At 42.5% G+C, this 27411-nt stretch overlaps 1 protein-coding gene across 3 annotated transcripts in view; it reads right to left on the bottom strand.

The window, feature by feature from the left end:
* Nucleotides 1-27411, bottom strand: part of ITGA8 (integrin subunit alpha 8) — a 116384-nt gene that overhangs the window by 42748 nt on the left and 46225 nt on the right. For all 3 annotated transcript variants that reach the window (XM_083704684.1, XM_083704685.1, XM_083704686.1), the window contains exons 14-20: nucleotides 21814-21859; nucleotides 18881-18988; nucleotides 10521-10576; nucleotides 9226-9380; nucleotides 8137-8274; nucleotides 7563-7630; nucleotides 6077-6224 (exon numbers count right to left, since the gene is read on the bottom strand). In XM_083704684.1, coding sequence (XP_083560810.1) covers nucleotides 6077-6224; nucleotides 7563-7630; nucleotides 8137-8274; nucleotides 9226-9380; nucleotides 10521-10576; nucleotides 18881-18988; nucleotides 21814-21859 — 719 coding nt within the window. The remainder of the gene's footprint in view (nucleotides 1-6076; nucleotides 6225-7562; nucleotides 7631-8136; nucleotides 8275-9225; nucleotides 9381-10520; nucleotides 10577-18880; nucleotides 18989-21813; nucleotides 21860-27411) is intronic.

Below are 27411 nucleotides of genomic sequence, written 5' to 3'. Positions count from 1 at the left end.
AGAACACCAACAGGGAGGTCAAAGGTCAATCCAGAATGTATCCTGTTGGCAAAATGAATGGCTTTTAGATGGCAAGATTACTCCTGATCTCAAACACCTGCACAGAGGCCCAATCTTTCATTCATGCTTAAGGAAGGCTTGACACTTTGAAGAGAATAATATATCTGTCTTTTCTTTTTTGGAAGGAAAAAATAAGATTTACATATTTATTTCTTGCATTATCTGCTCTTTCACTACAGATACGAAGAGAAAATATCTACGGAGTGAAGCCAAGTTGCTAGCAAAGTTGAATTGCCTGTATACAGCTATTGGAACGGAGTTGAGCTTTAGGACAAAAGAAATTTTTTGCAGTACCCAAGAGCTTCATGGAAGTGAGTGAGAATAATTTACCTTTTCCAAAGGCAGTAGGATAAGTACCTTTTTCACCTCCATATTAATCTCAGTGGTGACGTTTGTGCTTCTGATTGAAATGGAAGGTTCCCCCTTGGCGAGACTGTCAGAGCATTTTCTCCATGCAGTGGGCATAACAATTAAATAAAAGTTTCTTACCCCTGCTGGGTGCTGTTGTCTATACATGCCACACTTGCAAATCAACACAGCCACCATCCCCAGATGTGGATACACAATGCTAGATTGCAGAGTCTGCATGTCTCTGGGCCAGTGCAGGGAATAGGAATCTTTCAAATGTTATGTGTATCATGTGAAACAGTTAGTGGTCCCCATATTGGGGTTTTAATATTTCATAAGGCACATAGCTCAGTGGTAGAGAAACTGCTTTGCACTCAGAAGGTCACAGGTTCAACCCCTGACAATTCCATACTGTTCAACTTTTTCAAATTGGGACATGTGTCTTCCAGGACACGCTCTCAGGTGAGTCATGTTATCTGTGCATCACTCTCGCCCCTCCCCCAAAAGCGCTTTTTCAGGGATGAGAGTGCAGTGTGAGAGCACGCAAGATTACAACACCCAAAATGGCTGCCGAAATCTCGCGTGAAAGAACGGGATGTCCCATTTTGAACGGGGCACTTGGAAGGTATGCAATTCCAGACAGGGATCAGAAAGATGCCTGCCTCAAACCCTGGAGAGTTGCTGATAGTCAGCATCAACAGTACTGAGTTAGATAAGACCAAACATCTGACTTGGCAGCTTCTCAGGTCCCTAGTAGCCCTCAAGAAGGGAAGATAGTGAATGGTGCCTTTCATTTAAGATGGACTTTCACAGATTCTGGTCCCACAGCCTCACTTGTCTACACACAGACAGGGAGAGTTGGTTGCTTCGAAAGTGTGAATTCAACTTGAATCTGTGTGTCGAAAAGGCATCCAAAAATGTCCCTTTTGTGGGTTTGTATAGGTGCGCAATTGATGTGTGTGCAAATGGATGGATGGATCACGGCAGGTGTGAGAGTCAAAGAGTGTGCTGTAGTGATGATCTAAAGAGAGGAAGCATTTGTAGGGGACCAGCCCTGCCTACCATGGCTCTGCCCCCAGACAGTTCTCCTTTGAGGGTACGCAGCCCTCAGTAGCAAAAATGTCGCTCACTCCTGATGCGTACATCACCTTACAAAAGGCACTCACAAACATTTAAAGAGCAGTTGTCAAACAGTTCCTGGATTTGGAGGAGGAAAGGTATGTAACAGGTGTTAAGGAACCTCAGCCCAGGCCATCCCCCTAATCCCTGGCCCTGTTCTGTGCATTGGACCTTGCTGTAATGCGCCCCTGAAATGTGGGAATGCTTTCTGCTTGCCTGGATGGGGAACAGAGATTTCTGTATGCATCTGGTATGTAGAAACCTCTGGCTTTGGCATGGCTATAGTGTCGCCTTCTGTGCAAAAGGCAACAGCCACATACCGTATTTTCTGAAGGCAGCCCTGTTTAGGGAAGCTTTTAATGGAAAGCTTCCCTAAACTGGAAGCTGCCCAGAGTGGCTGAGGAAGCCCAGCCAGATGGGCGGGGTAATAATAATAATAATAATAATAATAATAATAATAATAATAATAATAAGTTTGTGCATAAGATGCCCCCTATTTTGGGGGGCTCAAATTTAAGAAAATAGGGGGAGGTGGCCGACGTTGTTGAGCTTTATTTGGGAGGGAACGCAGAAAATCACTAAGCCGTCAGATAAACACTGACAATCACTCGCGTTGTAAAAGCAAACAAGCGTCTGCCCGCTCATCACGTCCAATTGTCGCAGCAGCAGCCAATCCACAGCAGCCATTGCCGCATCAACGAATCAACCACCCAATTACCGCAGCAGCAGCCAATCCAAAGCAGCCCTTCCCACAGCCACCAATCACCCACCAAATCACTGCTGACAAGCTGCAGCTCATGGCTGCAACCAATCACCCGTCCCCCTATGCACTATCTATGTATAAGACAACCCCCATTTTTAAACATTAATTTAAAAAATCCTCGTCTTATACTTGGAAAAGTATGGTATATTGCACTGCCCACTTCTGCCTCTGGTGATGCCCATGCTTGGCTTCAGCCCACAGGCATGCAACCCATGGAAGGCATCCTCCAACAGAATGCAACCCTTGGGCTGAAAAAAGGTTCCCAACCCCTGGCATGTGGTGACATCACAGGCACTAACCAATAGGCTACCTATAGCCAACAGGTTATCCCCATTCAAATTGAAGCGCTCTGAAGATACACACAACTGTTTTAATTTTCTAACTGGAAGGGAAGCACCAATGAACCTCTTTGGCTGCTCTTAAATTGTCACATCTGTCTTCGCTTTCTGAAAGGACTCAACTTATTTCTGCCCAAGAGAACAGAAGTAATTATCACTCTACTAAAGAATTGTGTTTTTCTCAATCACCCAGAGAAATCTGCTGCTGATGGATGTTCCAAAAGTGTTGAGGGCACATCTAGCTGTAAAAACGCAATAATTTAAGTACTGTGAATGATCCAAGGATTGTGAAGCTAGGGTCCTGCTAACCCTGTGTTCTGACTTTCAGCCCTGCGTTCTATCCACCCCATAACACAGGCTATTTTTTGTTGCTTTGATGGGGCTCTTCTTTTCTTTTCTTTTTTTAGACTAAAGACACTTCTGATCTTTCTGTGTATTATTATCTCTGGCCTCCTTTCTCTAGCCAGGTCATCTGTATAAACACAAGGGAACAGAGGGAGAAAGAACAGGGAGCTGCAAGACAGGAGAAGTTGCATAATAGGGGCTTGAACAAAAGAAAAAACAGACTTATTTGTCTTTCTTTGCCTTAATTCGTTGGCATAGTTAGCTAGAGAAATAAAATCATATGAGGAATGTATACGGCAGAACTTCTGAAAAACATGAGGCGCTGTGCATGCCCCAGTGATTGTACTTTTACATACAGTGGTTCAGAAATGTGAGGAATCCTGTGCTTTACATAACAGCCAGCTAATTTAACTTTATGTAGGAAACTAGTTCCTGGCAGCGGTGACCAATGTGGCTCCTGGGAGCACACATGTGCCTGGAGAGGCCATTCCTGGCACCCACAGGATCTCACCCACCACTGAAATTAGACTTGAAAGAAGCGGTCTGTTGGTAGCCAATGGAACAGGTAGAATGGTGTACTTGGTTGTGGTCTGTGTGTGGTGCCCATGGCAGCTTCTCCAAAGTCCTTCAAGAGGGAGTGAGTTTCAAAGAACACTGGTGCCACAGCACACAAGGCCCTTTCCACCCGTGTTCTTTCTGAAGTTGTTGGACTCCAATGCCCACCAGCCTCAGCCAGCATGGCCAGTTGTCAGGGATGATGGGACCTGCAGTCCAGTAATATCTGGAGGACCAGAAATTGCCCATGTCAACCCTATTCATCACCCTCATTGACCATCCAAGGACCCCTTACACAGAACTGACTAGGTGACCCTTATGCCTCATCCATGAATATGAAGTCTCTGTAAGACTTGGTGGCATGCATTAGTTAGTCTTTTGTGTGTTTTCTTCACAGTATTTTTCTGCTTGCCCTTTGTTCCTTATCTTTATTAATGAAAACAAGGCACACCCAAGAAGCATCACACCACTGACCTAATGGATAAAGCTCAGTTCCTCCCCATATTTTAAACCCACTTAGCTCAAAGGACAGCAAGATTGCGGAAATTGTACTGTAGAAATTATTCTTGTATCGGAGAATAAAGACCTGGGTATTTGCAAAGGAGAACAACTGACACATGTTCTATTGGCAGTTCCCCATGTCACATTTGCTAATCCATTAACACCTCCAAATATTTAGCCACACTAGCCTTTTACTACACACTAGGAATGACTTTATTTCCCCTTTTGTAGGAACACATGGCTTATTTTTACCGCTCTGAACAGTAGCAAAACCTGACCAATTAACATCAGCACCAGTGCAACCTGGATCTGGTTTCAAGTGGAAACGAGAGGAATGTGGACGAAAATGGGCAACCTAGCAGAACTCCCGGATGAATGAAGCTGTGTAGGCTTTAAAACTGGCAGAGCTGCCTGTGTGATGATGATTAATCACTGGCCACAAATGATTTCTCCAAAGGCCCGGATATTAATGGCCTGAGTGTTAGCTGTTGACATTCTAACACCCAGCTCTGGCACAGAAAGTTACATGGAATTAAGTGCCACTAGCATCAAGGACACCTGCTCCTGGTGTGAGTGTATTTAAGACATGGAATCTGGTATTTCTTTTTCTCCCCTCCCCTCCCGGGGTGGTGGCGGCAGCTCTAATTAAGCTGATTTCTGCTCCCCCCCCCGCCAGCTAGCAGTTAAACGTTTATTCCTCAAATGAGCAAAAAAACCCCCACACAAACAAATGAAAATCCTCTGCTGCACTGAGTTTCTGCTTTGACACACATTTGTCTAGCCGCAACAGTTGTTGTTGTTGTTGTTGTTGTTGTTGTTGTTGTTGTTACTATTTAAATATTTGTTAAATTTATAACCTGCCCTTCCACTTAAAGATGCCCTGGGTGACAAACAACAAGTGATAAAACACTAGAAACATCTCTAAAACATCTTAAACACTTTTTGAGTGGCGCCATAAAATTATGTCACCATCGGTCCTAAGAGCCATTTCTGTACTTCACGTTGTCTGGACAGTTTTATCCTAAAGTAACTCCTACTATGTTTCATTAACTGTGTTGTGTTATGATCCATGTATACGATGTGCTTTTTCTATGCCAATAAAGGAGATTGATTGATTGATTGACTGACATCTTAAACACATTTCCAATCCTGTTTCTAACATACCTGCCTCAACAACTTACACCCTCATAATACAATAATAAAGCTTCATGGACAGAACACCAAAACACATCTGGTAGCAAAAGGGTCAGGTTTTTAAATATTATTTTTAGAGATGAGTCTACAAATACAAGACAAAGCTTTGTTTAATTTAAAAATATAGCCTCTAAGAATAGCACAGTTCCTTTCTTGTCAACTGTTACAGACAGACCTTTCTTACCCCCTTCAGTGAGTTTTGCATCAGTAGAACAGGCTAAAGAAGAGGAGCAGGAAGTTATTTTCAACACAAGAAAAATATTTGATTCTCGAAAGGAAATTAACTTGGCACACCTTGGTTTCTTGGGGGGGGGGCGTGTCATGCTTTGAACTATCCAAAATAAAGTTCATGCTGTATCAACTTGCAGGCTTTGTAGTCAGATGAATTGATATATGCTGCCCTGTAGTGAGCACATGAATTGCCTGTGTATTTAGGGGATAGAATTTCATCTCGGCTCCTCCAAAAGTGCCTCTAAACTTTTCAACTAAAACAAACTACGGCCAGCTCAGTTCAAGCTCCACTGCTGAACAACATTACAATAACCAGCCTTCCCTTGCCTGGTGTCCTCCAGGTGATGTGGGACTACAACTCCCATCAGCCCCTGCCAGCATGGCCAATGGTCAGGGTGATAGAGGGCACCATATTGGGGGAGGCTACTATACATCTTTGTGTGAATAATTAATTTAAAAATATTATTTTTCAGGGCCTGCTATCCCACTTGGTTCAAATAAATATAATTGATGTCAAATATCTATGACTGCCATTGCTTTCCTCCCGCAAAGTGCCTGTATAGGTTTCTGCTATGCAGCCTCTTGTTAGGGAAAAAGAAGATGGCAAGACAATACAGGTTACCTTGCTGTTACGCTCGACACCGGTGTAATCTGCCTCTGGGGGTATCTTAATATGGAGCTCAGCCTCATAGGCACCTTCGCCTTCATTTCTTGAGTTGATCATAAGCGTGACACAGTTTTCCTCCCCAATTATGATCTGATCTCTATCCCTGTAAGAAATAAAGCTCATTTTCATAACAGGTTTTCAAAATACACAACAGTGCCAATTTCTCAGCAAACTTCAGCAGATGTGAGGAGTCATCCCTGTGTCATTATTGCCAAGCTGCACATTTCCTTTCACTTGTGACTTTCAATTAGGGTGGACATCACGACATAAGCAAAGCCTGCTGGGTCAGGCCTGTGACCCATCTAGTCCAGCAACCTCTTCTCATAGTGGCCAACCAGATGCCTATGGGAAACCAGGGAGCAGGACATGAACACAACAGCACTCTCCCCTCCTGTGGTTTCCAGCAGCTGGTAATCGAAAGCATTACGATGTCCAACTGTGGAGGTAGAGCCAAGGTAAAGGTAAAGGACCCCTGGATGGTTAAGTCCAGCCAAAGGCGACTATGGGGTTGTGGCACTCATCTCGCTTTCAGGCCAAGGGAGCCAGCGTTTGTCCCCAGACAGCTTTCCGGGTCATGTGGCCAGCATGACTAAACTGCTTCTGGCACAACAGACGGAAACCAGAGCGCACGGAAATGCTGTTTACCTTCCTGCTGCAGCAGTACCTATTTATCTACTTGCACTGGTGTGCTTTTGAACTGCTAGGTTGGCAGTAGCTGGGACAGAGCAACGGAAGCTCACTCTGTCGCAGGGATTTGAACCACCGACCTTCTGATCAGCAAGCCCAAGAGGCTCAGTGGTTTAGACCACAGCACCACCCACGTCCCCTGGAGGTAGAGCATGGCCATCATGGCTAGTAGTCACTGATAGCCCTCTCCTCCATGAATTTGTCTAATCCTCTTTTAAAGCCGTCCAATATGCTGGCCTTTACTGCACTGCAGAGGTGTACTTTGGGAAAAAAGGATGCACAATGTGAAACTAGAATTGCTTTCAAGGAATGCCCTGAGGATGCAGGGTTTTTTTCCACTCCCATCCTCAATCCAGACATGCTTCTCTGTAACAGTACCCTTTCAGCACTGTTGCCAGAAGAGAAGGCTGCAGCCTTGAGCAAAACCAATTACCCATGGCTTTGCTCAGGAAGAATATCTAAAACATTTTTTGCTGAAATAAGCAAAATCTGAGCAAGCAGAGCTGTTAAAGAAGTGGCTTTGTTTTGTTTTGTGTTTAGATGTGACAAACCTTTGAAGCTACACATTTAGTGGCTGTAAAAAAAACCCTTAAAAGCTCATATCAGCATTCAATAGTTGAAATATCTGCTTCCTATCGGATGGGGCAATCTTGGTGGGTTTCTCGTCCCCACCCCCTGCCCACAAGCAGTTTTTTTTTAATGAACACCTTTATTCCATTAAGTGCAAAACACAAGTTTATTTGCTCAAACTTACGGCACAGCGGAAAGTTTCAAGTCAGGAATGCACACGTTGTCTTCTCCACAATCCACAAGAATGTAAGCCTGCATTGTTCAAAACATGCATCACTCATGTTAGGGGCTCTGCTTGAAAGGAATCCCAGCCATTTCCTTTCCCTTCCTTCATGCTTGTTTGATAGCCATTAAAAATAAGTCCCTGCAAAGGCTGGATGCTTCCAAACCCCTGATTCCAATACAAAGAGCCAGTGGTGACTGGCTATATATGTAAAGGCATGTTAACGTACTGCATATTAAAAGAGTGAGCACATCTTTCTTTCATTGCTGCAAGGAATATGATTTACAGGCTGTTGCAGTTAGCTAGGGCTAAGAGAATGAGAACATTCAGGAAAAAACACAGGCTGAAAGAGGTTTGAGAAATTTCAGATAGGTCTGGTTCAATTAGCTCACCATAATGAACAAATTAAGCTCTTGTTGCGCACACTGAAAGAATGCTGAAACCCTGAACAAAGCTGCTTATAAAAGATGCCACACAGCATGGTAGCTTTCGTTAGCTGTTTGGAGGCATAAGAAATACACATGCAAGACCCTACCTGCTCCCCGATGTAGTTTTCTTGGTAATAGTTCAATATTGGGTCCACAGCTGAACCATCTGAAAAGGTGGATTCATCCAAGCTGTAGTTCAAACTAATGCTGATTGGAGACAACTTATCTCGGTATTCAGTTTCATCCTGCGGGAGAGAAATCACATAGAAACTCTTCACTTACATTGCACTTCATTAATGTTCTCTCTCTCTCTCTCTCTCTCTCTCTGTGTGTGTGTGTGTGTGTGTGTGTAGTCTTTGTTTCAGCAATGAAGCAATTAATATCCTGATCCTATGACTGTCTACTAAGAAGTGAGGACCACTGGATTTAGTTCAACTAGGTAAGTTTACAGACAAATGCAGCTAAAGTCTCCAAAAAGGAAAAAGAGCAAGTTTTCACTTATAGCAAAGTTTCCAAAACACACTGCTTCTGCAACATCCACACCTGAGAAGCAGGTTGCTAATCTGTGCAGAGCCAGAACTATTTCAAAACAGTAGTCTGCCATGATGTTGTACTTCTAAAGAGCTGAGTTCCCGCAAGCTCTTTGCTGCAATGGAAGCAGCACACATGTGACCTATGGAAGGAATAGTGTTGATGTGTTCCATAGGAAAGGAGTCACATGCATCGGTTTTGAAAAATTCTCCACCATTACCTATAACATTCCCTTGTATGCAACCCAAAGGCGCCACCCAAACCCACTTGAGCAGATTGCTTAATCATTTGAATTGTCAAAATAACTCCAACTTGTTCATAATCAATAGCGTCTCTTTTTGAGTCTTTCTGAAAAGCTGCTCCCAGAAAACCAGTGATAACAAATTGTTTCCCCAGATCAGAAAGACCAGTGAGATAAAAGCATTTATATATTTTTTTACGAACTAACCTACAGAAATTACAAAGCTCACAGTATAAGAGTTGTCTCTGATATGGTAGTACAGCTCTTTCCACATCTGTAAAAACATCTGCCCATACAATATGGGGGGTGTACTTATATTAGTTCTGTTGACAGTCCTAGTTTAATCATCCAGATAGTGACTATATTCTGAAAGAATTGCCCCCAAAGCAATAATTTTCTGGACACAGCAAAGAGCAAAACTTACTCTGAGATAAACCACGAAGTCCTTGCAAGTGAGCCGCTTCTGCCTGTCTATTGTGAAGAGGAAGACATGCTGGGACTGATGGTAACCAAGGAAGAGGGCACGCTTAACAGCTCCTTTCACTTTTAACACATCTAGCTGGAGTTCAGCTCTCAGAGCTAAAGAGAACGTAAGCAAACCAAACATCATAAAAGCAGTCAATTGGATGTTCCACTTCAAAATCTGATCTGCTTTTACAGAAAGCTTATTATTTTTGTTTTATCAACCCCCGTATTTCTGACGGAAGTTCACCATTTTTTCAGTTGACCAAGGACTGTTTCCCAAAAGGAAATGGTCCAGATACTTCTTGTGTCATTACAGCACAAATTGACCATTTCAAAATATTGTACAAAAATGCAAGCAATAATCTTTCAAGGAAAACGTTTTAATCAAGTACGGTAATAGCACTCAGCATGATGAGGTAAATGCCAGGGCCCAGGCAATGCCCTTTCCCAAGGAACTCTGGGAACTGTAGTTCTGAGAGGGAAACAGAGTTCCCCTGAGTTCTTTGGGGAAAGCCATGACTGCTTAAAGTGGTATGATACTGCTTCAATTGTATAATGCAGATGGTGCCTATATTTGTAAAACCAGGGCTTTTCTTCAGGGGGAACTCACAGGAACTCAATTCTATCACCTCAATGGTGGGTGCCATTGCCATTGTAAGAGAACAAGGGAGGTGTTCATGGTGAGTTCCGGCACCTCTTTTTTTAAAGAAAAATAACACTGTGTAAAACCCAATCTATCTGGTTTCTTTCAGGTTCAAGGACTGTGATTAGTACAAGTAGGCCAAATGCCTACATGGGCATTCCCAATGACTTCTAGAACCCAACTGAGCATGAAGTTAATAATCCCAGTGTGGGCTCTGGGACTTCCCTGTAATGAAAACAGCACCTTTGGAGAGTCAATGTTTGTCAGGACTGTGGCAAGGAGAGGCAGAGTGAAATTCCCCCCTTCCCACCCAGATGGTGCTCAGGCTTTCCCATGACTGCTATTTACATAGAACTCCCACATAGCTCAGTTGTCAGAGCATGAGACTCAGGGCCGTGGGTTCAAGATTCCCACATTTGAGGGACCCTCATGGTCCCTCCCAACTCTGCAATTCTATGATTCTTTGACCAACAATTGAGGTTGTGTCTAGTTTGGCCCTAACAGAGCCCTAATGGAGTTTAACAGGGCAGGTATCGAAGGCAAGTTTAAATATGGCAACAGAAAGTCAGTTAATCTTAAACCACAATCTTACAGATGTTAAAAAGTCTTACCTATTTTTTCTGAAATGCCTGGACCTTCAAAAGCCACACAGACGGTTACAGTAAAACTACAAAGGAAATGGGAAGAATAACATTAGAACGTAAGGAGAGATACCATGGCAGGCCCCAAAGCAGGACCTGAGCTCAAGAGCGCCCTCTCTCCCTGCAGTTTCCAGCAAATGTTCAGAAGCATACTGCCTCTGACAGTGGATGTGGAGCACAGTTATCAGGGCTAGTAGCCATTGGTAGCCCAATCCTCCATGAATTTCATGGAATCTCTCTTTTAAAGCTGTCCATAATGTACTTGTTGAAACTTTGCATAGGAATATAGCTGTATCTATATATTATGACTTTTGGGTTTTGTTTCTCTCTTTTCAAAACTGCCATAAGAAAGTAACCTGCTCAAGATCCATGACACAGCCACCATCTTGAATTAATAACTATTCCATCTCCACAAGGACCTCAGGAGGGAACTCTAATTCTATAAAAATAACTTGGGTTTTTTGAACCTTTACTGAATGATCATGCTCACGAAACCAAATGAGTTTAAATGGAAGCCTTGGAAAAATAGAGGCCTCAAGACTTCAAGCAAGCCCTCTTGGACATAAACGCTATTGAAGAAAGTGGAAGTTTGCCCTCTCATGCATTTCCTATGAGGAAAGAGCATTAAACTCCTTCTCTTTTACCTCACTTACAGAAGACAATGGAAGTCTTGCACGTGCAGGCCTTAGATTATTTTATTTATTACATTTATTTATCACATGGAGTTCAAAGTGGCATAAGTAGTTCTCATTACAGTTTATTCTCTTAATAACCCTGTTAGGGAGGTTGGGCTGAAAGACAGAGACTGGTCAAAGGTCACCCAGTGAGCTTTAAGCCTGTTTACATGTGCTTAAATGAACTGATCTTCAGTCTATAAAGCTGGCATGAACCAGCTAAGATAAATATGGGCCTATCTTCTAAGTCCAATCACACCAGGAACATAATTTAAACTAAATATTTGATATAACACATTTCTTCTGACATACCAAGTCAGACTTTCAAACCAAGCAATTCTTTTTTAGATAGAACATCCCAAATCATAAATTGAGAAGCCGTTGAGCTGCAAGACAATCCTTTGCATTATGAAAAGATAAATTTTTAATCAGGCTATGCTAAAAAGGCTTTCACAAACAACCACAGATGGATGTTAAATCATTATAACCAACTCTATCCTGCTAGAAAAGTACAATTTCCTGTTAATCAGTGTTGCTGGAAATCCATCATTTGTGACTTGCTCCTGATGACAGGTCAATCTATGTGTTCAGAGGTGAAACTTGAAAAACAAAACCCTTTGTGAAAATTAAACAGGATAGCACGGGAACGTTCTCTATACAAAACCTGAAAAATCTTCTTTAGTGATTCCTTTTTTCTTTTTTTAATTTTATCATTTTACAAAAACTGCAGATTAAGTAGAAGACAGCTTCTTGGGTAAGACCTACTGTTCTTGCATTAGTCATTTTTATTTTCAGTTCCAAGTTACTAAATACATATCTACGGACACTAGAAGTTCAAAACCAGCAACATCACCTCTGGAACAACCTCTAATCTTATTAGAATTCCGTATCAGCTTCCTCTGACAGTCTTGCTAAAAAAGGACCACATCTGGGTTTCATATAACGTGCTTGACCTTATTCCACTTCTTCCTCCAGGGCAAACAGTTTGCCACATATCATTAAGCAGGGCTTTCCCATAAACTCCAATGGTTGTTATGAAGGGTTATTTCAGAGCCTTGAAGATCCCCCAAATTCTGACCCATTTCCCTTGGAATTGCCAAGAGATGAATAACCTAACATTGCTTAATTTATGGAGCAGTGCAGAGTAGGAAATAATGGACATGACATGCATATGATCTAATGACTAAACCTGATCACAAATAAAAACTTTCCTATAAGGCAAACTGATCAACAATGCAGGATGTGTAAGGGAAACTGAATGGTTTTGAAATAGAAAAATGATTCACCAGTATAGGTAGAATTAGTGAAACCTTTGTATCTCCATTATTCATATGCCCAGTCCCTGATCCTCAACAGATTTCATGACTCCACACATTCCCTACCAAGAATGCTGAAGAAATCACAAGATTCACAATTTCTGTCTCTCAAGCTGTTTTACAGTTTGCTTGTTTTCCTCTTCCCTCCTCATCCATTTTACTTTTGTGTTGGCTCCTTTAAATTGTAAGCCTGTGGGCAGGAAGCGACTGCCTTATTTTTGTTCTTATGAAAGCTGCTCTGGGAAAGTTTTTGTTTTAATGAAGCACCTTTACCCTTTCACCTCTATCTAGAACTCAGCTGCCAAAATCAATTACGTCTCATACTGCTCAGATCATGCAACACTCCTCTTCAAATTCCTAGAATGGCTCTCCATTCCTTCTGCACTGAGAACAAAGTTTTTGTCTTTAGTTTTAGAACACTTCATATCCTTGACCCACTCTGGCTACTAACAATAAACTATGGTGTTTTTCAAAAAATATATGTGAAAGACTACAGGAAAACCTCAGGCTTGCATACTCCTGCCCCACTCTCCTGGGACAGCAATAAGGAGATTGGAAGCTTTTGCTTCCGTTTTCAACCAACTGCAATTCTGGGTTATGTTCAAACCCAGATAAACTGTTGTTAGGCTTAACTATGGCTGATGGAAAACAAGACAACCTCAAATCTGGGTTTATGAAGCTGCCTCTCATGGGACCCGACACCAGGGGTTACCAATTCCCTGAGGAAGACTCAGAGAATAAAGTATTCTACACCCGGAAGATATTGCCCTACCATTGTTCTTGGACTTAGAAGATGAGTACTCCAACTTCCTGACCAGGCAGAAGTCAACAGATACAAAACCAGGCACCACTGCTCTAAAAACCAAAGGGATGTGTGGCCAACTATAGCTTTTCTGCTCAGGCAGCAATATGAGGGAAGGCACAAACCAGAAGGACCCATTGGGAGCTGTCCATGGTTCTGCCCTCCCTGCCCTTTATTTAAGACTTCTCAGAGTCTGTCTGACACAGCCTGCTCAGAAGTCACTCGGCATGACCACACCTACATCAGAAGGCAGCCCTGTTTAGGGAAGCTTTTAATGTCTGATGGATCACTGTATTTTAATATTTTGTTGGAAGCCGCCTAGAGTGGCTGGGGAAGCCCAGCCAGATGGGCGGGGTATTATTATTATTATTATTATTATTATTATTATTATTATTATTAATAATAATAATAATAATAATAATAATAATAATAATTACTTTCCCTGCAAGCCTCAGCACCAATAAAAGAGGATTCTGGGTTGTTTCAATAAGCCACCAGTTTAGGGTTTGGACATAAGAGGAAACTGTGGTTAACTGGAAAGAGAAATAGAGTTTCCAAGATGGGAGGAGGGAATGCATGAGCCTGAGACTCATGAACATAACGATGAACCATAGTTTATTATTATGCTTCAATGCAGCCACAAACTGTGCATTTCTTTCCTTGCAAATAACCATTGTTCCTCCCACTCTGCCACTCTTGGCTACCTCTCCTGCTCCATTTTCCCATGCTGCTCTTATGCTTGGAAGTCCCATCTAGAACTCCTTTCAAGTCCCTCTTCTTCTGTGAAGTCCTTCACTAAGTCCCCATCCTCCAGCCTAGACAAGTCCCTAAGTATTTGATACTACCTTTGACCATATTCATCCCTTGCTGTTCTTGACTCTCCCATACCTCCGCTATGGAAAGGAAAATGCTGAAACTAAGATGCTGTACTTTAAGAAGCTGGCAGAGAAGTCAAACTGACTGCAATGAACCGGGAGGGTTTATGACCATGGAGATTAATTTATAGCTCTGCACAAAAACACATGCACACCCAGACCTATTCATAAATGCCAGTTTTAGAACAATTAACGGATGGGAAAAAACCTCTTCCATGCAAAGTTTGCATTGTTTTGATGGCAAAGGGTCTAACACTTCACCCTGACAGTAAGGGGCTGATAAAAGATCTGTACAATGGACAACTGTAGATGGAGACAGATCTTATAAACTAGAAATTTCCTTCCCTTGGCCTGGGGTTACTCAAGGAGGTCAGACTAAAACAACTCTTATTTCCCTTCAACCCTGCCAGTGAATTTTCACACATACGAATCTGTATAAAGACAGGAACATTTGCAATATGTATTTGCAAGACAATATGTTTTCTCATTTGTGATCTGCCCCCAACTATTTCTGCTTAAAGTGTAATGCTGCAAATGTTTACTTGAAGCTAAGCCCTACTATATTCATTAGACCTCACTCCCTAATAAGTGTGTGTAGGTAGGATTGCCTCCTTACATACTGTTACAATATGCCTTCATGCCTTCAGGATGTTCAGATTGCAAAAATGTTTATAATTGCTCAGATCAATAAATGATTCAATTCCACTATGGTTTGAGTTTCTAATTCAGGACTGGGAAAACTCAGGTCTGAGGGCCAAATGCAGCTTTCCAGGCTTCTCTATCTGGTCCTTAGGACACTCCCCAAGCCACAGCCCTCCTTGAGTGTTCTTGCCTCTTGGTTGTCTGGATGGAGGACAGAGAGGGTTGTGTGTGTAGAAACTAGCCTACTGCACACAGATGACATCTGCATTCATTGCTCCACCCATGTTTGTCCCTGGCCCTGCCCACCAGTGTCATGTGACTCCCCAGACGGTTGCCCAGCTGAAAATGCACTCCTTGGGTGTGAAAAAGGTTCTTCGCCCTTGTCCTAATTCAATGCCTACAATGATCTCAAGAGAGACATTGGTTCTCCACGTATCATAAAGCAGGGATGGGGAAGAAACCCAAGTCAGTTCACGTTTAGAATTGAATTAATCAGATTTGCATTTTCCGAAGCAACATGAGAAGCAAAACACAGCCACCCATCAAATTTCACAGTTGTCCAAATTTTGCAATGCAGCTCTCCAACCAATGTTTTCAAAAATGTGTATGTTAGGGGGATATGTGTATATTAAAATGAATATATTAGTGAAAATGCACTAGAGAGATTGCTTGCATAAATGTGTACCTTAGTCAAAAGTGCAGCGAAAAAATTGTTTATTAGGATGAATTTGTACAAAAATTTGCCTTTTTAAAATAAAAAGTACACATTGCTGGAGAAACCTGGGGAACTGAATTTAAAATTGGAAAAATGAGAAACCGAGAGAACCGAAATTGACTGATCCTCCCATCTCTTATCATGAGGCCTGTTTGGGTATACTGCCCACATGTAAAGATTACATACAAGCGCAGCAGGGGTGAATGTGCTAAGCTCTGACTCCCTATTAGAGGGTGAAGTCTGAAGCAGGGAGCTCATCTTTGCATGGAGGTTCCTTTGTGATTTAGAACCTTACAGAAGTGGGGTTCTAGATCACACAGGGAGTTTTTGGGAATAGGAGAAGCTCCTTGCTTCAGGCTTTGCTCTCCAACTCATGGTGACTGATGGGAATAGTCACATGGGGGTGGAGCTTAGCAAGTTCATTTCTGCTCACATGTAGCCTTTACCTGTGAACAGGATGTCCAGACAGGATGCTCCTGAAAATGGATGCGAAGCCATCCAAAAAAATCAGTGTCTATTTGGATCCAAATCAGAGCCAGTACTCTCAAAATCTTTTGCACTTGGGACATCTGAGTACAAAAATGGACTGAGAGAAAAAAAAGTTCAACTTGTAAGAAATCCTTAAGGTGTAATCACCTTTGCTCAGCTGTAATTTACAAGGGAGGGGGAACCCAGCTTCTCCCCCTCCCTCTGTTTATAACTTCACATATTAACACATTTTAAGGCATGCTTGGTTTTAACTACATATTGCAGAGTTTTTCTGTCTCTGTAGGAAAACAAAGCATACACATTTTAATAACAATTTCCCACATGGTTAAAACAATATTTGCCTTATACTGGGATAGTGTACAGTAATCCAAATCTTTAGACTCCCTGAGCTTTTTCTGGTTAAGATGACCTCCTTTCATTCATTTTATTTTGAAATGTCAATCAACGGGCATTTTGCACAAGTTGCACAGCTGGCTAAGAGATACAGAAATCTATCCCATGGGGCAGAGGAAATATTTGTCTGTTGGAGTTTCCCTAATAATTGTTTGCATATGTACAACACGAGGTTATAACAACTACAGAGAAAAATTACAGCATAGAAAACTAACAGCTGCTCTTCCATCATTTCGAAGACAGGATTAAAAAGTTTTATAGCCGGAGTAAAAACCTTTAGGGAAGCATATTTTATAACAAAATGGTCAGGACCATAACCATCTATCTGTTGTGGCACCTATATAACATATACTATTATATATATCTATGAGAACATACACGTTTAAGCAGTTCCTTTCCCATAGAGTCAGGTTTCTACAGAGGTAGCAGAAATCAGAATATTATTCTGGTGCCTCCAGACCTTCAGAACAAATGCAGGTGAATAAGAATCCTGAGATGGCAGAATGGACTGTGCCATGTGAGAATGTAGGCGAGCAATAAAATTTTGAATGCTCTCCCACATAATAATTCTCTGCAACTGAAAACAACAACAATAGCACACCAGGGAAAAGAATTCTAGCCCACATCACTTCCTCTACGCCAGTTTTCTTTTTGCACGGACAATTTTTGTTTCCTCCCCCAATAGCGGAGCAATTAAAAAATGTTATTCCCTCATGATGGTCTGAAGTGGAACATTCCATTTTTTAACCTCGTGACTGCGCCAGTGCTTCATGCACTCCTCATTCTGATATATGTATAGATCAGGCATAAATGTAGTGTTACGATGGATCCATTTATTGATCCTAGCCAAGATTTCAGAAGACTCCAAAAGGAGGGGGTCTACTGTACTTGTAGACTTCAGTGCCTTCTGGGGATAAAAGAGGCAGGTAGCTTTAAAAAAAAATAATCTATGCCTTTCTATGGACCCAGATACAATAAAACTGTCCAATATTTGTTGTTTGCTTGAAACTTCAAGCACTGGTGTCCATTACTTCTGATGGTTCCGACAGACCCACAAATGTCAGTACCCTGGAGAATCCAATCCACATAGTTTACACCAAAGCTTGTGTTTACATTCCTGCAGAGCAGACTTCCACTAACTTTGGACTGCCTATAGGTTTTCAGGAAAGCTACAACTCTTCGTATATAAGAAGCTGAAAGAGCACTTCCTGGTTATGCCATTCCATGTGGTCGGTATTACACTTAAAAGCCTCTGACCCTGTGCTTCAGTCCAAGCACACACAACATCTCACTGTCAGTGACAAAAGTCACCCAGCGTCTGCAGGTCTGGCAGGAACACATGGAGTCATGGTGTCTTGGACAAATGTGTAAACCAGGGGTCAGCAAACTTACCATGCCTCGGGCCAGCGGGGGAGCACGTGCCCATATGCATGTGCACATGCTATTTCCGGCGCACTTCTGGGTCGGAGGAGCACCCGAAATAGCTTGTGTGCATGTGCACGGGCCTCCTCTGACCCGGATGTGCACCAGAAACATGCGCACAAGCTGTTTCCAGTGCTCCTCTGACCCAGAAGTGGGCAGCCTCGCAGCGCAGCGCCGGTAAGAGCGGGCAGCAGGGGGTCACTGCGGGCCGGATAAACGAGTCCCTCGGGCCTTATCCGGCCCATGGGCCTTAGTTTGGGGACCCCTGGTGTAAACTATGCAGTGATTTCATAATCCAATTCAAGATTCTGTATCATGAACAGGTGTGATTTGCTCCCCCAAAATGTTTTATCTGTTTAACAGCTGCCATTGGGTTTTATTTATTGCACAGGAACTATGGAGTTTCAAGATCATAAGGTTAAGAGGACAGTCATAAGAACATAAGAAGAGCCTGCTGGATCAGACCAATGGCCCATCTGGTTTAGCATCCTGTTCTCATGGTGTTCAACCAGATGCCTATGGGAAGCCTGCAAGCAGAGCCTGAATGCAACAGCTCTCTTTCCTGCTGTAGTTTCCAGGAACTGGAATTCAGAAGCTTAATGCATCCAGCAGTGGAGATGGAACACAGCCACCATGGCTGGTAGCCATTGTTAGCCTCATCTTCCATGGACTTGTCTAATCCACTTTTGAAGCCAGCCAAGTTGGCGACCGTCACTGCCTCCTGTTGGAAGCGAATTCCGTAGTTTAACTATGCAGCAATAGAAAGCAGCTTAAAATGGGAGGGGAAATGCCACGGCCCTGACTTCTTGGGCCGCCAGCGCACAGTTCTGGTGCACAGATGCTCACCTGCAAGCCATCCTCACCCATTTCAGCAGAGGAGCTCTGTGAGCACACAGAGATGCGCCTTCTCAAAGATACGCATACAAAGGGGCTCCGTGCACAGACTGCTGTGGATGTAAGACTCTGGTGTGAAAGACTCATCTGTTGTTACTGCCAACTTACCAAGCCACCAAAGTCACTGAGCCGGGAAGCTGGCAGGTTTTATTTTCAGGATTTACAATCACCGGCGTAAGCAAGAGCTGCGCATCGACTGTCACCACCGGCCTCGCTCTGCAGGGGAGAAAAGCAAAAGCTGAGCATGTAGAAAAGGAACAAGAGACAATAGAAGAGAGGAAGAAGAATATTTAGTTACTGTGGATGTTAATTACACGTGGGACCACAGAAAGCGTGAGTCACACTTCCTGTATTAGTGCATATCGTAAACAATCAAACTCCTGCTGGGAGGTGCACGCACAGTGCCCACATTAGGAGCACACACATTTTTCCACAGGGACAGTGTGCAAGCCCACGCTTTGGAGGTTAATGACTCATTCATGTTCCCTGTGTTTGTATATCTGATTAAGATCTAGCCTAATTCTGTTAATAGTGATTTGCTAAATGCATCTATGCACAAAGAGGCAAACCCACGCGTGCGGACAAGGCTAATATTATTAGAGCAATATATACACCACTTCCCAGCCAAAGCTTTAAAGTGTTGTCTTACACAGCTCTAACATGATGCAATATAAAACAATTGTAAATCCAGTAAAATAAGCAGCGCAGACATCAAAGGTACATTAAAAATTGCTTACACACAGAACAAGTGCACAGGAATTCTCTAAATATTTTCCCAAGCAGGATGGTCTCACATTACCTTTCGAAGGGCTGGAGGATCAGGAAAAGGGAAGCTTCTTCTTTGGGAAATATATTCCACAAAGAATGAATTACCACTGTTAAGACCTGTTTGAACCTACCACCGATTTCACTGTTATAGCAGAGAGGACTTTTAACAGTTGCCTTGAATTTACATTTTAATGACAGCTTTATTCACAAAACAAGAGATGGCGTTAGTGTTGATCATACTCTGAACAGGCTCACTGAAATCAATGATCTTAAGTGCATTTCAGTGCGCCAACTGTGGGTATAACTTAGTTGAATGTCACCCAATGTTTATCCTAAAACCCAGCATGTGAGTCAACCATTGACATTTCACTTGTGAATTCATGGGCTTCTTGTATGTAATGAAGTGTCCTGAATGTGTGTATAAGAGCCTGTGCATGCAGGATTAGTATGCATCAGCCTTGTAAATAAGTCCACAAAAGTTAGTAGCCTGAAAAAAAAACCCCATCAACAAGCAAGCAAGCAAGCAAATAAATAAATAAATAAATAAATAAATAAATAAATAAAGCCTTAACCTAGTCAAATTTGGTAAAGGAGGGATGGAGAGCTGTATTTCTGTGCTGGGTACAAAGAAGAGGATTGTTTCCTCCATTCTGTGCTGGACACAGAGGACCCATGTCTGCCAGCCTGCTCAGCGACCTGCATGAAATCTTCATCACCCATGGCTACAAGACCAGCACTTAAATTCAAGTCTGACGCCCACTAGATGCCCTCAACAACTTCCATCAGTCTCAGCCAGGTCTGCCAGTGGTCAAGGATGATGAGGGCGGGAACCCAACAACATCTGGAGGGGACCACACTGCCACCCCCTGGTTCAATCAATGCATGGAGGTCATGAGTGGGGCCTATCATTGCAACCACGCTTCCCTTCCACATCTTGATCATACCAAGTTTTAGAACATCCACAAAGGACTGTTGTTGTCTCTCAACAATGTAACATTCTCCAGCAAAAAAAGAAATATTCTGTTTCAGTTCTGCCACATTTTGCATTTGTGACTCATATGATTTTGGGGAAGGAGAAAGAGAACTTTTTTTCAAACTGTTCTATGATACAAAGTAGCTGATAGATCTTAAGCCAAGTGGTCTACAAGCCAAGAAGGAGAAGAAGTCATAATAGAAAAAGCAGCTGGAAACAGTCCTGGCTACAAAAATAATTACTTAGAATCTCTCCAAGTAACTTGCTTGTAATTAAATGCATAGCTTTAATTCAACTCCCTAGGAAAAAACTAAATGGGGAAAGGTGAGAAGCCAGGATAGGCTTCCTTTCAAAATCCACAGACCTCAATAGCTGTATAAATAGAGTATGAGGAAATATAGCAGAATATAGCAGAGATAAACAATGTAGTGCCCCTAGATCTTTTTGAACTACAACTCCCATCAGTCCTAGCAAACATTATGAATGATCAGGGCTAATGGGAGTTTTAGTCCAACAACATCTAGAGAGCACCACATTGGATACTCCAGGAGTCTATAATTTCTTTAGAGGGAGTACCGTGTGGATCATCTCTCAGATCAGTATATAAGAAATTAACTGGGTAAACCAAATGCATTTAGAAAATAAAATGCCAGCACTACCACCATTATTTCTACTGCTCCTACAATTAATTTCTTCAGACAAACTGTATTCAGATTGTAATGGCAATTTCCCCAGCTCAGTTTTATATTATTATACTATAATTATTCTAAAATATTTATATTACTTTTTCAAAATTGATTTTTCTTTTTAATTGGGCTAAATGCTAAAATGCAGCATTTTATGCAAAAAGGAGCATAAAAATGGAAGGATCTACCAACTTTGGGCCTCTTAGTTTTGTCATTTTTCCCATCTTAAATTCAATTCTTCCTCTTTCTGCAGCAAATTGTGAATATTTTTTAATGAATCCTCATAAGAAATTCCCAACATTGTAATGCAAGTTCCTCCTAATAAACACATTTTTGCATACATGTTTGAATAATGTGCACATTTTGGAAAACACTTTCTCCAAATAGAAGTGAATGTTAGAATATAATGCATGTCTGAATGTTATTTGGAGAACTTCAGTCGCAAAGTTCAGTGCAAATTTCAAAGGATGGCTCTGTTTTGGTTCTCATGTTGTTTCAGAGAGAGTGTATTTGGCAGATTCACATTTAAATGTAAACCGAATCAGTTTTCTCCCCTATCCCTACCTGTGAGTGACAATGGCAGAATCTTTATGTATGCATAAAGTAGTACATACCTGTAAACAACTACCTTGCCCGCTCCAAATGCACCTACAATCAAATCTGGAAAACAATGGTGAAAAGGAACCACTTAAATACAGGCAAAAATGACAAAACATTTTCACTAGCTTAAAACTATGTGCATTGGAAAATTAATAAACTAACACATAGGCAACACTCACAGGAAAAAAATGTCAATTTCATTAATTGACGTTAAATTCAGCCACCCTCCTCTTTACCCTGATATGAGTGGGCTGAGGTCCTCTGGCAAGGAAAGCAGATCTCTGTTCTTCAGTGACAGAAACACCCAGGACAAGCCCTCGACCAAGCCTTTCCTCTATAACTAGGATGGGAATCCTCTGGGACTAAATAAGCCCAGCACAGGTCCCAATTTGGCCCATGAGGCTGTTTCTCCCAAACTATGCCCATGTTCCCTGATACCCAACGTTAAACGTGACATCAGGTGTAAGGCAGGAAAGGATGTGGCTCAAGGATGGGGATGCTTAAAGTGAGCTCCCAATTATACATTTGCAATTGGCTGTCAGTGGAAACCAGGGATGGAAAACCTAGGAGGAGAAATAGAATGTAACCCTATGGAGGATGACACAATGGACTGGATCCTCGTCTGCATTACACAGCTAAAGCAGAATAACACTGTTCCCCTCACAAAGCTACAACTGTGTGGCAAGGCCCCGAACACATCCCCTTTGTTGGAATAAAGACACTTGACCCCAGTATTTTTGGTTAATGGGCTAAAAAAAGGCCACAACTTTATTGGTTACAGAATGTGAGTGGTATTGGCTTAGGCACAGGAACCAAACCGACTATATCTGACTCCTGCCCACCTGCAGGAAGTCTCAGAAGGGTTAACCACCAGTAGGGGGAGCCCCGTTGATGCAAATCAATTCAAGCTCCTCCAGGGTCACTGACAGAGGTTGTGCCATGGCCCTAGCCCCCACCTGGGCTTTGGACAGAATCACACACCCCAGATTCCTTTAACGGGATAACCTTGAAATAGGAGGGCTAGGTGATGGTCTCTACCTCCCCTCACCTCCAATCTAATACTCCAATGCCTAAGCACATTAGAAGGGGTCTTCTAAGAACCCTCAGCACCCTTAGCAGACTACAGCTGCCAAGAGGCTTTGTGGGCAGCCATGACTGTTTAAAGTGGTACAATACTGCTTTAAATGTATGGTGCTGGTGGGGCTCAGAATAGTTACTGGAGCACTTCACACGGCAACATTTTGTCATAATTATTTCCATTGCATTCTTGTTTTACACGGTCCAGTTCAGCTCCATGGAAAATCAATTGGAAGTTTCCCGAGAAGGGATAGCTTTTAACATTCGGAATGCCAAAATCATTAATGCGATTGATAAACATTTTTGATTCTGCAAAAGAAAACAATCAAAATCAAGCGTTTGAGCCGTCTATGTTATCTGAAGTCTGGCAGCACGGCTACCCTAAAAATAGAGAACACTTTAGTCATCTCAAACATATTTCTTCCCAGAAAATGCCACAGATAGTGTTTGCTAGCTGAAAGCAAAGTGTTTCACACAATGCAGAATATTTGCAGAAAAGAAAGGAGAGAGAATAATCTTAAACTAAGTGTTCTGAATCCTTGTCAAATGAAACCTGAAGAAAACTTCATGAACTGGAAGATTAAATTATACTGTTCCATTTACTAGGGATTTGACTTTCTTTCTTTCTTTCTTTCTTTCTTTCTTTCTTTCTTTCTTTCTTTCTTTCTTTCTTTCCTTTTTTATACAAAAGGGAGAACAAATCTCTGCAGCTTTGATCTCTGGAAAGAATTGCCTATAAATCATTACTAGGATATAGCCGACACTCCGCAGTGTTTTTGGACTTGATATTCCAACTCTGAATTCTATGCAAGCATTTCCACTTCCTAAAGGGAGTCATCATCTGCTCTCCATATAGGTAATGAATAATGCCCAGTGGTGCCTGGGGGATATGACTGAGTACTTAGGAAGTAATGAAATAACCATGGACAACCTTTTTTTTAAAAAAAAAAGGTTTCCATCAAACAAAATCCCAAGGTCTCTCGATTGCAGGCAAAGGAGACTTTCAGTCGTCCTCTGTGACCCCAGTTTGTTGACATAGGGCCACAGCAGACAACAGAACTACAAGGACATAGTGTACCCCAGTGTGCACTGTATTTGAGTATATTATCGATCAGGGGTGGCCTGAAGAGTTTCAGCACCTAAGGCAAAACCCCCCACTGCCACCCCCACGATGGGGACACAAACTCTATAAGGAGACTACCCCACCGGCTGGGGGGGGGGAATAGATCCTCCTGCCTAGCAGTAGGGCTTTGCATTGACTCTTCCCTTCAGGAGAAGCCAGTGCAAAACTTCATCACTGCTGGGTGGGCTGGGGGAGATCTCCCCTCCCTGCCAGGTAGCAGAATGCCTGGGTGGCAGAATGCCTCCCCTCTCATTGACTCAGCAAGAGGGGAGGTGTTTCACAGAGCTTTACCACCAGTCCCTCTCCGCCCCTAGAGGGTGGGGAGACCAGTGGCAAAGCTGGGTGGTGGAACAGGGTGACACCCCTTGCAGGGTGTTGCCTGAGATATTTGCTTTTGTCCTGTGACACCTTAATGACTAACAACTTCATCACAGCACAAACATACATGGACTACGGCCCACCTTATCAAATGCAAGAGGTGTTTTTATGAGTTGCAGTCACTCACACACACACACACACACACAGTGTGGAGTAAGGTGGGTGGGAATTGTAAACAGTGAGGTCCAGAGGAAATAGCATGAAGAAAAGCACAGAGGTGACAAATGTGTTATTAACACTGGATTAATAGTCCATCATGAAGTACCAACAGTCTAAAGTTGACAGGCCGCTGAGTTGACCAAAACTAGGCATTGACTCCAAATGTCAACCTCTCTTTGGTGCTATTACTGACCACCTCCTATTGTTCTATTATAGGTTGAACCTCCTCACCCAGATCTCCAGTGTTCTTGGCTAATGGTACCTCTACCTTGTCTGGATTAAGGTTCAGATTTTCAACTCCCATCCTCTACTGAACTGACTCTAGACACTCGCTTTTCATGCCTGCCACCTCTCTGAAGTTGGCCAATTGTTGCTATGTCATGTTCATTATACTCTCCCCCAAATGGAAGCATATCGTAATTCTATAAATCAGAGGAATAAGGCATTTGCAATGAAGTGGTGACAAGCCAATTGCCAGTTCTTGGCTCCTGTCCATTCACTTTGCAACCACAGCCATGATATGGCTCTGTATCAAAGCTGTTCTTTACTTAATTTTCTTTTTCCATTCTTTCCCTTCCAACCCACCCTTGTCTTGAATATCTCCTCTGAATAGATTCCATAATAAGATATATTCTAACTTGGATGGAAACGTGGTAGGTGGAGAATTGTTGGCACGTAGCTTACAACTCTCCAAATACTTTAAATCCTGCAAAAAATCCCTGCTACTAAGAAGCTGGAGGGTCTCTTCCTCCTGTAGACCCTGATGTGTTGAGCATATGAAATAATCATACAACAGCATTTTCGGAAGAATAAGCAAGGCAGTTCATTTTTAAGGAGTTGGTTTCCCCTTTACCAGGGCTGTTACGTTCCTCAAACATTGCTTCAGCTGTTCTCGCAGCCTATAAACAACAACCTACAATTAAACCCAAACTCAAACCAAACCTAGACTATGAGCAGGCTGAGATTCAGTGCCTGCTCCAAGATTATCTGCATTGAATGCATAAGGTAGCATATTTAATCCCCGGCACCTCCAGGTAGGGCTGGTGCCAGGGATTGGTCCAGATCTGAAGATTGGGGAATGCAGTCAGTCAGATCAACTCCTCTCAGAAGAGGAGGGGGAATAATCACCTCCCCACCTCCAGTGTTTTCAGAAGCAGAGAGAGAGGCAGACATAGAAAATGCACAGCTTAGAAAGGAGTTATTCAGTTATGAAGTAAAGACAAGAGAACTAGAAGGGAAGGTACAGCTAGGAGAGACGTCAATTGAGAGTGTGGGGGACCCCCCCCTTCACCACGGACTCGGAGGTCATGTATCAGAGAACAAATGAGGCGGGGGGAGGGAGGAACTTCCCATTGGCACCATAGCTGTCAACGTTTACCTTTTTAAAAGGGAAATTCCCTTATTCTGAATAGGATTCCTCGCAAGAAAAGGGAAAAGTTGACAGCTATGGTTGGCACCCTTCTTGCTGTGGAAGTCGGAAGGAGAGTTTAGAGTAGGCAACTGCCCTCCTTGTAGAGAGCTGTATATCTGTGCTTGCAACACGATGCCATAATAAAAGGACTATAAATATATCAACTGCTTGTTAATTCTTATCTGTGAAGTTACCGAAGGAAGGGGGAGGACTTTTCATGACGGACAGCTGGGAAAGACTGGAGAGCTGCTGTCAGTCAGTGTAGACAATCCTGAGCTAGATGGACTGTTTTCCTCACTCAGCATAAGGTAGCTTCTGATGTTTGTGTGTGTGACAGAGAACAAATTCCAGGATGATGATGATTCTATCCCACCTTTCCCTCAGGCAGGCCCTCCCCTTCTCCATTTTACAACAACCCTATAAGGTAGAAACAAAAAAAAATTCCTTCCAGTAGCACCTTAAAGACCAACTAAGTTAGTTCTTGGTATGAGCTTTCGTGTGCATGCACACTTCTTCAGATATCTTCTTCAGATATCTTCTTCAAGATAATGGTATCTGAAGAAGTGTGCATGCACACGAAAGCTCATACCAAGAACTAACTTAGTTGGTCTTTAAGGTGCTACTGGAAGGATTTTGTTTTGTTTTGACTAAGGCAGACCAACACGGCTACCTATCTGTAACTGGACCTATAAGGTAGGTTAGGCTGAGAAACGGTGACTGTCACCCAGTGAGCTTCATGGTTGAGAGGGGATTTGAACTCTGGTCTCCAAGCTCCTAGCTTGACACTCTAACTACTACGCCACATTGGCTCTCACAAGACATCTTCAGCTGGATGCCATAGCTTGGAAGAAGTGGGGCATGAAAGCACAGAATTCTCTTGGGTTTCCTCTGACCCCCTTGGGTGCTCTATGTAAACGGAGAATGGTGGAGTGGCAGGGCTGAGCCTCTCCCCAATATCTAGGGCCTTGGCTAATGCCAAACCATTATCATCATCTGGAACCAGCCTGCTTAGATGAACAACTGAGGTGGTGACTAGTCACGCTGCCCTGGTTTTTTCCCTTGCCTTGAACTACGTAGATCCTTCAACAGCCACCACAGGGCATTTTTATCAGCAAGAAGGCTTTACATGGCGAGTATTCACACACATTGCAGGCAAGGTGAGGTGGTACGACCTTACTTTTTATTTCTGTCATTAAATGGTTTAACAATCTTTAAGGAAAGAGCATGATAAACATCCCAGTAAATAAATATAAGGAATTCTGGTCAGAAATGTTTGTGTGTTTCTCCAAAGAGTGAATATTGTATATACTATCTAAGCCAACAAAGCTGACGAGCCAGATTATTATTTTTCAAAAGGTTCATTTGCTGCTTAAATTTGCATCAGCAATGTAACAGCTACAGACACATTCCATCTCTGAAAAGTAGGAAAAAGGTCTCACAAGCAATTGGTCTATATTCAGAAAT

Source organism: Podarcis gaigeae, assembly GCF_964106915.1.
Source record: "Podarcis gaigeae genome assembly, chromosome: 12".
Taxonomy (NCBI): Eukaryota; Metazoa; Chordata; class Lepidosauria; order Squamata; family Lacertidae; genus Podarcis; species Podarcis gaigeae.
The sequence above is the reverse complement of the archived record's forward strand: the minus strand, read 5'-3'. Positions and strand labels throughout refer to the sequence as shown.